The 12,244-nt window shown below is 36.9% G+C and overlaps 1 protein-coding gene across 2 annotated transcripts in view; it reads left to right on the top strand.

Moving 5' to 3' along the window:
* AIMP1 (aminoacyl tRNA synthetase complex interacting multifunctional protein 1) overlaps positions 1 to 12,244 on the top strand; it is a 38,969-nt gene that overhangs the window by 21,646 nt on the left and 5,079 nt on the right. For both annotated transcript variants that reach the window (XM_018072439.2, XM_008933198.3), the window contains exons 4-6: positions 72 to 230; positions 3,631 to 3,842; positions 9,288 to 9,456. In XM_018072439.2, the coding sequence (XP_017927928.1) occupies positions 72 to 230; positions 3,631 to 3,842; positions 9,288 to 9,456 (540 nt within the window). The remainder of the gene's footprint in view (positions 1 to 71; positions 231 to 3,630; positions 3,843 to 9,287; positions 9,457 to 12,244) is intronic.

Below are 12,244 nucleotides of genomic sequence, written 5' to 3'. Positions count from 1 at the left end.
TTGGAAACTGAAAAATGTTGGTGTTCGAAGTTCTGGTACTCCTCCTAACATCTGTGCTTTTTTAATTTTAGTAAAGCAGATTGCAGTTCCTCCTGGTACAACCATTTCTACAGCTTCATTTTCAAATGATGTTCCACAACCTCCAGCAGTCGTATCATCTGCTGGTTCCAAAGATCAAATTAAAGGTGAAGATGAAGAAAAGAAAAAGAAAGAAAAAGTAGAAAAAAAAGGTACTTCACTTTTCTTATCTGTGATAGACAGTTAAGGTATTTAACTTATACAAGTGCTTTTGCATCATTTTGGGCACAGAAAAAATACCTTTCATACAGCTACAGTAGGAAAAATCATGTGCTGGCTCTTAAATCTTGAAAGTACTTGAAGCTAATGAGAGCTGCCACATAAGCTACAGATTCTTCCTTAAATGGGATACATGCCAAATGTTGTTTAATATGACTGAAGTTCCTTATTTGAAAAAAAATCAGCAACAACAAAAAACAAGGCATGTCTGTTGGACAGTACTTTTGTGCAAGTGCATCTTTTATCTTAAACTCATGTTTTACAATCATTCTCTATGCAAATTTTTATTGATTTGCTATGAATAGATTTGTACAGCTTTTCAGAATTTGGATATTATGCTGATAGTGCGTTGAACCTCGTGTTTTTCTGGTGAGCTGTTCATAGGCTGTTTTAAGCTATTTTATATTTTTTGATGTACTGCAGCCTTTGGCACATAATATTCCACAGACACAATATTCCACAGAGCTGTAAATATAAAAGCAGAGACCATGTCATATCAGACAATTAACTGTTTTCCTCAAGTATTCAGTGGCTACAAGTATTCAATCGGTAATGAAAAATAAAACTTCCTTATATATGATGAGAAATACAGTGACTTAAATATGGAAAGCAATCTATTTGACATTTTCCTTCCAGTGACTGTATTTCAAAAAAGGTGAAATACAGCATGAACATTAAATAGTAGCCCTGAACAGGCTATTTCTTTGGAGTTCAGCATCTCTTGTAGGTATTTAACAACTGCAGTAACCAATATGTAAAATTAATTTTTTAGTCTTGAAATTGATGAAGGGATGTAATATCTCAAATCCTTTTGCTTTCTGTCACCTACCTCATCTGTTTCTTCTCTGGTTATACTCATATTCTTTGTTCCATTTCTTGCAAACCTCATCTGTACAACTTCTCTGGGTATTGATTCTGGACTGACTCCAACACTGGCCAGAGGAGTGCATTTTTCTCCTTAGCCTGTGGCTTTGAAATGGATGTTTTCTGTGTATCTGTATATATATGCTATTGTAGTGGGTTGACCGTGGCTGGATGCCAGGTACCCACTAAAGCCTCTCTCTCCCTCATGGGTTGAGATAAGAGCTGAGAGAGGTCACTTACTGATCACCATCATGGGCAAAACAAACTCAAAGTGGGGATATTAATTGAATTTATTACTAACTATGTCAGAGCAAAAGAGTGAGAAGTAAAATAATCTTAAAAACACCTTCCCCCCACCCCTGCTTCCTTCCATGTTCTCCCTCCTCCCCCCCCAGCAGTGCAGTTCTTGTTTCTGCTGCTGCTCAGGGAGAGGAGTCCTTTCTCTGCTCCCATGGGATCCCTCCCACAGGAGACAGTCCTTGATGGACGTCTCCAACAAGTCCATCCCTCGGTTCTTCACGAGACTGCTGTCCCGTGGGTCACTTCTCCATGGGGTGCAGTCCTTCACAAATGAGCTGTATCGACGTGGATCCCCCGTGAATCCTACCCAGGGAAAACTTGCTCCAGTGTGGGCTCCTTTCTCCATGGACTGCAGGTCCCCAGCAGGACCCTGCTCCATCTTGGGCCTCCCACGGGGTCACAGCCTTCTTCAGATATCCACCTGCTCCGGCATGGGCTTTTCCCTGGGCTGCAGGTGGGTCTCTGCACCCCGATGGTTCTCCATGGGCTGCAGGGGCACAGCTGCTTCACCATGGTCTGTGCCACGGGCTGGAGCTCTGGCGCCTGGAGCACCTCCTGCCCCTCCTTCTGCACTGACCTTGGTGTCTGCATTGTTGTTCACGTGTTCTCACTCTGCTGTTCCCTGGCTGGAATTCTTTCTGCACAATAACTTTCCATTCTCAAATATGTTATCACAGAGGCATTACTATCATGCCTAATTGGATCGACCTTCGCCTGCAGCAGGAATCCTGTCCTGGAGCCGGCTGGCATTGGTTTCACCAGACAGGGGCAGCTTCTAGCAGCTTCTAACCGAAGCCACCCCTGTAGCCCCCCAGCTACCAAAACCTGGCCACAGAAACCCATACAGCCATGTACACATTTGCTATGTTCTCTTTTCCTTATTTGATGACAGGCTTCATTCCTCTTGTAGAGAAACATCACAGAGAACAGTGAGGAATGATACCAATGTTGAAGTTAGCAGGTCTTTCAAATTATCTTAGATAGTATATATTAACTATTTTGATTTTTTTCCCCCCAGTTTCTCTTTAATTATTGTATATATGATTGACAACTATATCAGTAAAATCAATTACATTAAAAATACCCAGTTGTAAACACTAGAGCTTTTCATTCATCATATATGAACTAAAATATTTTTTAAGAGCTGTTGCTTATATTAAAAAAATACTGTCTTTTTATTATTGAATGCATTATTTAATTTCAAGCCTGTACTAGAACAATGCTGAATGGATCAAATTGTGTGCTGTTTCCACTTTTCCTTTTTTGCTCCCTAAAGTAGGGAGTTTATATATTAATATATGTAAGCTATCTTGGATGAAAGAATAGCAGAACATACATTTTAAAGCACATTTTAGGCATTTCTTAATCTCCCAGAGATTATAGTTGTTAAACAAATCTTGAATGTCTTCTAAACAGGAAGTTTACATACTTCGTTATGTACATACGTGCAAATAAACTGGATGTCACTTGCTCACCTTGAAAGGAATATCTAAATAGGCAGTTGAGTATGAGTAGTGCTGCTTCACTGTAATTTTATACTATACAGCATGTGTGGGTGATGATCATGGGTAAACACTCCACATCAGGACAACCTTATAAACCATGAGAATTTTCACATACTAGTATATTTAGGAAGTGAAGAATGTTAGCTGAGGTTATCTTGAAGAGTTGCATTGCGGCTGTCACGTGCAGTTGCAGTGACTTCACAGCTCCTGACTGCAAACAAATGCTGTTAAGCATTAGTAACCTGATGAATTGTGGTTGTCTGGTTTCCCTTTGCTGGTGAAACACCATGGAAGTGCTTACTGGTAATTGCTGATTATTAAAACAAGACTATCAGGCTTTTGATAATGGCCTTTGGCAGAGTGTATATGTCACTTACATATAAGTTAACTACACTTAAGTTCAGGATGGCTTCACTTTACAAACAGGAAAATACCTCTGTCCTAAAGTGGTAATTACTTGGGGTATCAATCTAAATTGAAGTGTGTATGATGATTCACCACTGGAAACTGGTAATAGAGGTGCTATCTCTTTACTCTGCTTTTCAGTTTTACACTGAATTTATGCTTATTTCTGAGACTGTAGCTCACTTTTCCCTTGCAATAGTCATGTACATTAGTTGTACTTTTTTAATGTTCATTTCATGAACAAAACTTTCTTTAATAGGTGAAAAGAAGGAGAAGAAACAGCAACCAGCTGCTGGAAGTAGTGATGCGAAACCTGTAGATGTTTCTCGTCTGGATCTTCGTGTTGGCTGCATTATCACTGCTGAAAAGCATCCGGATGCAGACACTCTGTATGTTGAACAAGTGGATGTTGGTGAAGGAAGCCCGAGGACTGTTGTCAGTGGTTTAGTGAAGCATGTTCCTCTGGAAAAGGTATTGATAAAATTATTCACTGAGAGCTTTTCCTTTCCTAAAGTATCTTAAGACTTTCATCTGTTTTTAGGATAGGTTTTCATTCTGCTAAAAGATTAATACAGTCATGAAAACAAAAATAAAATGCAGATGAAAGTAATGCTTAACAACATTTGCCAGAAAACAGAGAAGTACCCTTACCCCAAATTAGTTCCTTTCTGCTTGCAGTGTTTCTATCCTGGGATCTTATTCTGATTCCTCCACTATTGGTACACAGTGGGCTCCTAAACCAAACAGATGTGACTTTCCCTTTAGGTTTCCTACTATGTAGTAGAAAAATCTTAACTTTTTTTGCTATGATCCAAACTTTTGAAACCTTTGCCTTCCAATTCTCTTTTATAGCCTCTTGAAATATTTGGCATGAAGTAAAGCAAAGAGCATGTAAATTTAGCTTAGCTGGCAATGAGTAGCTTAAACAACAGTGGAATACAAAATGCATATTTTTACTTCCTTGTGCAGAACAGAATCTGCCACTATGCTCTTTTTAGTTGATACTCTTTTGTGTTTGACAGGCATAGTTTATAGATGCCTTGTGAACGACCTAAGGCTTCAAGATTAAATCCTCCTTTCACACCTCTTTTAGAGGGTGGGAGGAATTGACTGAAGGCTGCTTCTAAATTCAAATGCAAACTTGGCATTTAAAACAGTGTTGTGTAGAGCAACTGCAAAATGGATCATGAAGAAATTGATCTTAGTGTGGAAAAGCTACACTTTGTCAAATGTCTTTTCAATCCCTATTCACTCTCTGTCCCCGTGGTAAAACTGCAAATGTAGGAGGCAATTAAAATTGTGATGGTTGTTTTTATGCTACAGAAAATTATTGAACCTAAAAAAATATAACAGTAAAATAATACTGTAACTACTCTGCACTGATCACCTGATAGCGTCCAGTTACTGATACACAGTGGGCAAAATTTGAAATTGCTCATTTTTAGCAGTCTGCTTTCAAGAAAGTGTGTAGAAAAAAAAATCTTAAAAGCTTTTCTAAATAGACTTACAAACATGAAGTGTCTACAACAGAATGGCAGTTAAGTGTCTTTTCTCTTTAACCTTCTTTCACTTTGGAAAAATAATCTGAAGTACTCATTAACAGAGAATTAGGGATCATCCTCACATGTTCTTTGAGAACACTTGATTTGTGTGTCTGTTTTTAGTTTTGGCAAGTCTCTATTAAGACAGTAAATTCTTAGGGGCAAGATTCCATCTTTTTGTATTTTTTGAAGTGTTCAAAAATGGCGTGTGTCTACTGCCATATATTTAAATAAAAATGTATCCATCAGATCAAGCACTGTAGCTATAATTCACAAAAAATTCATCTGTTCATGATTTCATTGTTTGATGTGGTAATTTAGCAGTGTTTGAGGCTGTAGTATTTGTATCATCTGATGTTACTTTTGGTTAGGAAGCACAGTATGTATCTTCACTAACATTTCAGTATGCAGTGCAAGTTATTTATGGGTGTTAAAACTTCTTGCATGCCTACTTTATATGTGATATGCTGTGGTTTTGTTCACATGGTGCTGAAGCCGCGTCAACAGTTGCACCCTTAAGTATCATGTACAGATGTGTCATCGGTAACGGGGATATGGAAGGATATTGGCATGAGATGGACCATGCCAATGCTGAGCTCGAAAGAGCAGCAGCTGGGGACAGTTGGAGAACATTCTGAAATGTCAGTAGGAATTGACAGCTCTTCTACCACTGCTTTTGGCTTTTTGAAGTGGATCTCTGTGTGTTCCTGGTGTCAATACCTGTGTCAGGCAATCATTCTCGAAATGCAGACAATTCTCAAGTGTCGCTTTTTGAAACCTCCTAAAATGCCCTTTAATCTAAGAGAACCTCATCTCAGTGATTAGAAGTGAAGGACAAAACTGCAGGACATGTATCTTAAACTTAGCAAGAAGAGGAAAGGCCACTATTGGCCTCCAGAAACACTATTCTACAGCCATTCGTTGCAAGAGGGTACATTACAATTATATCTGTAATGAACTATATTGTCTGATTTTTATAACGGTAACTCCTTTTTTCCACTTAGATGGCTTGAATTTTTTTCTTTCTAGATCATCGTTTGTGTTGTCCATGCAGGAATTAACAAGTACTGGAATTTGTTTCTTTCTCTTAGATAGAAAGGTGATAATATTCTTTATACATACTCCTGATCTTCTAATTTTCTTGATCTAGTCTGCAGAGAAAACCTGTTTCTAAGAATCCTAAAGAACAATGCCTAAATCATGACTGTGAACTTACTGACGCATTCTGTGTGATGTGAGACACCTTTCTTAAAGAAAACCACTTTTTTCCTTAGCTTTTGTAGCATTCTGCTTCAAGGCTATATTAAAATCTACTGTTTCTTTTCAGACATGAAGCAAATAGAAATATCTATTACCAAACTTGTAACTTGTGTTTGCTGGCGAATTTAAGATCCAGAGAAACATGCAATAAATTGAGGATGGCTTTTTGTTGCTGTTGGCATTTCAACTTGCTCTGGTTTTAAAAGAATCAGCATATTGGTTTTAATTGTATTCACTAACCATTGCAGTCTGTCATGGAATCTTATATTGAAATATATTTGGCTGATAGTTAGTTTTACAGGTAACTTCAAGGATTATCTAAGAAAAAGAACAATTTAACACTTGTGCTTCAACTATAAGGCCTTGGCTTTTCTGTATGGTAAACTTTGGAGTTTACTTTTCCTCATTTTAGTTTCTTTGCCTTATTTCTCCTCTTTCATCCCGCTTGATTCTACCAATGTGTTGGGAAAATACATAGTTTCATTCTGAATATGAAGTAGCTATGTGTCCAACAACTGCACCACTACACATTTTTGCTGAAACTGAATCAGTTTCTTACTAGTTGAGTTGTCAGTTTTGAAGTTCCTGGAATTCTGAAACGAAGGGATTGACTCTTCAAAAGGCCGGCAGAGGTTGTAACTGTTTCAAGGATATTACATTTGCATTTCTTTTGCCTATTCTCAGCTCATTTATTTACCAAAGATCTCTGGAGATGGGAGGGCCTTACCAGTCCCTTGTGGACATAGACTTGCCTCTGTTTGTGACCTTTTGAGCGTAGAGATTTGTCCTAGTGTTCTTAACTAGAATTTACTCCACTCAACATATGCAGAACAAAACATACACTTACTGTTTATCAACTGCTTTTCAGTAACACCCTGTATTTCTGATAGAACTTCTCATGTACTGTGAAAGGGAGTCAGGTTTTTTCCTTTTTTTCTTTTTACTTTCTTTTCTTTCTGCTCAGTCTTATCTGTCAGGAAACTACCCAATTTATTTTTGCAGTTACTTTTGAAAAGCTGGGTTTTGTTTTGTTCCTCTACAGAGTTACAGAGAGTGACCAGTAGAATTCAGTAGAATAACTGGATCTGACTCTTAGTAGCTGACACATTTACCATATACTTTAAAAAAAAATCTCATAAGAGCAAGGCGGGTAGAATGATACCTGAACATTACTTTTCTTGGTGGTTCATAAACGAAATTTTTTTAGCTTATTATGCACAGATACAAAAAGTCTGCTTTTGTAACTGATGCCCTATTTTCTAGAAACATTACAAGTAAGTTCCTTCTATAAAACTAGTACAACCAGTTAAAAAAAACCCCAAAAACCAAAATCCCAAAGTAAAAACTTTTGCATTGTTAGGAAGCATTTATTTAGGTCTAGTTATTTTTTTGCATTTTTACTTAGGGTATAGTCCTGTATCTGAAGATATTTTAAAAATTGAGCCATTTTTAGTAAAAAGTGAAAGAAACCAAGCTCAAAATTAGTGTTCTAGTTTTGGACGAACATCTTGGGGTGGATTTTTCTTTTTGTTTTATAAAATAGTTATTTTACCTTGTGGGTTTTCTTACCATTTATTTGTGAAATCAGTGCATATATCTTAGTATTAGAGCAGTTTTTCAAAAGCATTTGAAGATACTTCCAGGTAAAAGTGATGGAGTACTCAGTGTTTGAAATGTTCATAAATACTTGTTTATTTAAGAATAGGAATATTTTCATACAGAAATTTCATGGAGTATATATAAACATTTGGGCTGTTGTGATAGGAGAGAAAGGAATGATGGGATGCTAGTTTTGTCTTCTGTTAATTTGATAAAGATGATGATGTCCATTTCTGCATTAATGCAGTCTGGTTTGTCAATTGTATAATCTGTAATAAAAAAGCAATGTTCTAAAGTCCAGAATTTTTTCCAGTTAATCAAAACTAAAGTTGAATACCAAATGCAGAAATCTTGCTTTTTTTATTATATATATCCATTCACTAATTGTTATTCAGTGCTAAATAATGCTACAATTTGCATTTAAGTAACTGACATGTTACAGCTGTTTCTCGTGTTTTGGGCTATTTATATCCGTAGCAATAACTCTGAAATATTTTCAGTCAATGGGCTGCCTTGGAACTTATGCAAGATGAACTTTTCCTTATAACTACTTTGTTTTGGTTACCTATATTTTTGCTTTTTAAAGTGTTCTACTTGGAGAATATATGATCAAATATTTTAAATATTGCATGAGTTTTATTCATTATTAATCCTGCAGGTTTTGTTCGAAGTTTGTATTGTAATGCACAAAGACCAAAATCTAGAAATATGAAATAGTAAAAATAATGTGCACTAGTAGCATGGGAATTAATACATCCTTGCTTTATCTCTTAAGAATGTTCAGGGTTTCATTTTTAATAAGTTTGAAAGAGTAGTTTGTTTTGTAGTCTAAGGCGTGGCAGTTTTCTATAACAAAGTATGTTGTCTCATTTACTATTATGATTTTTAATAAATTAAAACAACAAAGAGAGAAACCTATTTTTACAGGCTTGCTCTAGCAAACTGCAATGTACAGCATATACAGTCATTTTCAGTGGTTAAAAAAAATTCAAAACTTTTGGGTTGAATAAAAGTTAAAATTAAATTTGAGATGGAAGTGAGCTCATTATGTAAAACAGCTATACACTTCCAGTAGACAAATTGAAATTTTTGCCTGTGAGCTAGCCTAATTCGTAGAGTGGTTTTGTTCTTATTAAATAGAAATTGTCTGATTAATATTGCTATATTAAAAGTGGACAGAAATGGAGGTCTAGAATGAGTAAAGATGGAATGCAGGTGAAATGCTTCACCTGGTTTTTGGATTTCTGAATTCCATATTTTATATTTACATGATAAGTATGTCACATTTTGGCATTTACTCCATTATTCATTGGCCAGCTCTTAGGTGGTTTAAATGTTATTTGTTACTGGTGTCCAGGCATTAAAATTGTGAAACTGTTGCACATGCTTCTCTCATGCTTCTCGTGTCATGTTAAAATCTCTTCATTGTAATTCTTTTGTTATAATAAAATAATGGGAGTCCCCAAAAACATGTGGCATCTTAGGTACACATATCCTTCTGTTTTCCTTCCCCAAGATGCAGAATCGGATGGCAATACTGCTCTGTAACTTGAAGCCTGCAAAAATGAGAGGAGTAGTATCGCAAGCAATGGTGATGTGTGCCAGCTCCCCAGAAAAGGTGGAAATTCTAGCACCGCCCCCTGGAGCAGTACCTGGGGACAGAATCACTTTTGAAGGTTTTCCTGGTAAGTAGATATTCAGGAAAATGGTAAACCCACGTATACCAAGGTGACTTCATCGTGAACGCACATAAAACAGCTTTTTAAAGTTGGTTGCGTTTGTCGTTGAAATTTTCTGAATTATTTATATTAATATCTTTTTATTCTTAGTGTGCTAATATTGTGTAAATGAAGGATTTAAAATACTTAATCATCTGTAAAAATCATCTGTAAAAATTGTAACTTGAAAAATTGTACAGAACTTAAATGTAAAATACCCAGTTCCCTTAAGTCACAGTAAGTATTTCAGCTTTTGAAATGTGCGGATAAATGTATTTGCACTTTGCAAGTTACAATAAGCAAATGTAAAGCATCTTTCCCTGTGTCTCAGGGCAAGTGTTGAAGTCATAAGTTCTTCATTCCAGCTTCTCTCTATTAAGGAAAGTGTCAGAACTTCAGGTAGCTTTTTTTTTTTCTTGAGGAAGAAGGGATAAGAGAGTATAGGTGTGGCTGAGTGGAAGTCTGTTTATGAGAGGAACCTATAAGATTCAAAACACCAGAGTTTGTTAGTTTGTCTGGGAGGAAGTGTCTTTTTAGGTCCCAAAAGACAGACATTGGGCTTCTTCCCACTTAATTAAATCAATAAATCCATTTTATTTTCAGACTATAAGTAAGAACTTAATCAAATTTAAACTTTCTCAAAAGATGATTTTCATCCTTTTTTCCACCTCCCTCTTGACTAGGAAATGATTAGTTTCTGACTGCATTTTGGGAACTCAGGCATCATAGGTGTAGCATACTGGTGAATGCTTCCTCCTAGCCAATGAATACCAGTTCATTATTATCACAGTCTAAAAGGGATGCAGGCAGATCAACCTCTCATTGCTGTATTGTTAGCACTGTTATTTTTATAATGGTTAAAGGTGTTTTCATCAGGAGGTGCTGGTCCATTAGGATTCCAGTAAGAAGGGCACCCAGACTCTGTAAAGTGTCATTTAAAGTGGCGTTTATTGGAACTGATCCTGAAAAGAGGGACTAGTATAAATAATCTTATATTGCACAGATACAACCTCCTTTCTACTTGAAAGGAGGTTGTAGCCAGATGGGTGTCGGTCTCTTCTCCCAGGCAACCAGCAGTAGGACAAGAGGGCATGGTCTTAAGCTGTGCCAGGGGAAGTTTATGTTGGATATTAGGAAGAAATTTTTACAGAGAGTAATCAGACATTGGAATGGGCTGCCCAGGGAAGTGGTGGATTCACCATTCCTGCAGGTTTTTAAGATGAGACTGGATGTGGCACTCAGTGCCATGGTCTGCTAACCATGGCAGTGTTGGATCAAGGGTTGGACTTCATAATCTCAGAGGTCTTTTCCAACCCAGTTGATTCTGTGATTCTATGAATGCACATACAACAAGCTGTGTACTCTCTGTCCATGAGGAGAGTTTCCCCTCTTTTGGTATTTCGAGCTATTGTTGTATTTTCTTACTTATTGTGACTGTCAAGCAGAAAGGAAGTTCATGTGAGAACTTGATGCTTCCCTGTTCTCTAAAGGTGAGGATACACAAGTGGCTCAGTTGCTGGTACCATGTGGGAGCTGCCTGCAGGCTCCTCTGTTAGAGTCAACTGCTTAGATTTATCCTGCACCCTAGGAATTTGTGCAGCATAGTCCAAGCCCAGACTTACTCAGGTCAACTGTTACGATCACAGAAGTCATGATGAATAGGGCTCTTCTGGTCAGGATAACTGCATCACTTTAGCTTAAAAAAGAAAGTGGTCTAATTCCCAGTATTACCATACTGGGTAGAGTTGTCTCTGTGTGCATTCATCAACAAAGTATTCATCTTCAGGAGGAATTTGTTGCTCAAAAGTTGGCTTTCACATGTGAGAAATGGTGTAGCTTTCTATTTTCTATATAGAACCATATTAACCTTTTAAAGCTATTGCACCTCTGACAATTTCTAGCTGTACAACAGTGTTTTTATTTATGAACCTCTTGGCATGCTCTATGTCCCTGAGAATAACTCAGTTGTTCAGAGAATGGTGCTAATAACGCCAAGGTTATGGGTTTGATCCCCATACGGGCCATTCACTGGAGTTGGACTTGATGATCCTTGTGGGTCCCTTCCAACTCAGAATGTTCTGTGAAATCTGTGAAATTTTGCATGAAATACCTTTCATAAATATAAATGTATATAAGTATTTTTAAACTTCTTGTGAGTGAAACTGTGATGCTCTAAAAAATGTATTTTGGTTGGAATATGATAAAGGAAGCAATGCTCTATCTAAGGTGTCTATGAAACAGAAGTGTACCTCAGCTTGGTGTGATGTTATACTCCAACTGAAAATACTTTAAATAATACTGTATTTAAGAAGGAAATCAGTCTGGCAGCTTTATTTTTTCAGTTTTAGTTTTCTGTATTAAAAATATACCAAGCTTGCTAGCTGAGATGCAGAATGGCTAAGCTATACTGAGATCTTAAAGCCTTCAGCAGTTGCATTGACTAAATTGTAGGAATACTCATAACTTCTAGTAGTTATCTTTAGTAAAGATAGATTAAATGTTGAATGTGTGATCTTTTTCACATGCAAGGATACACTCATGGTGCTTTCTGCTGCTGTGGAAATGGATGTGCAAGAGAGAGCATCAAATTGTAAACATTTGTAGAGCATAAGGCCTGCAAAATGATATACAAATTAACCTAGACATGTGGCATTTTTGAGGAGTGGAGGGTCTTTTGTTTGCTTTTGTCTAAGATATGGCCTTACTCCAAACTTATATCTGAAGTAGCTTTGTATACTTGGCATTTGAAAGTAAT

This window comes from Manacus vitellinus, unplaced genomic scaffold (genome assembly GCF_001715985.3).
Source record: "Manacus vitellinus isolate BGI_N305 unplaced genomic scaffold, ASM171598v3 scaffold_0_pilon, whole genome shotgun sequence".
Lineage (NCBI taxonomy): Eukaryota > Metazoa > Chordata > Aves > Passeriformes > Pipridae > Manacus > Manacus vitellinus.
The sequence above is the reverse complement of the archived record's forward strand: the minus strand, read 5'-3'. Positions and strand labels throughout refer to the sequence as shown.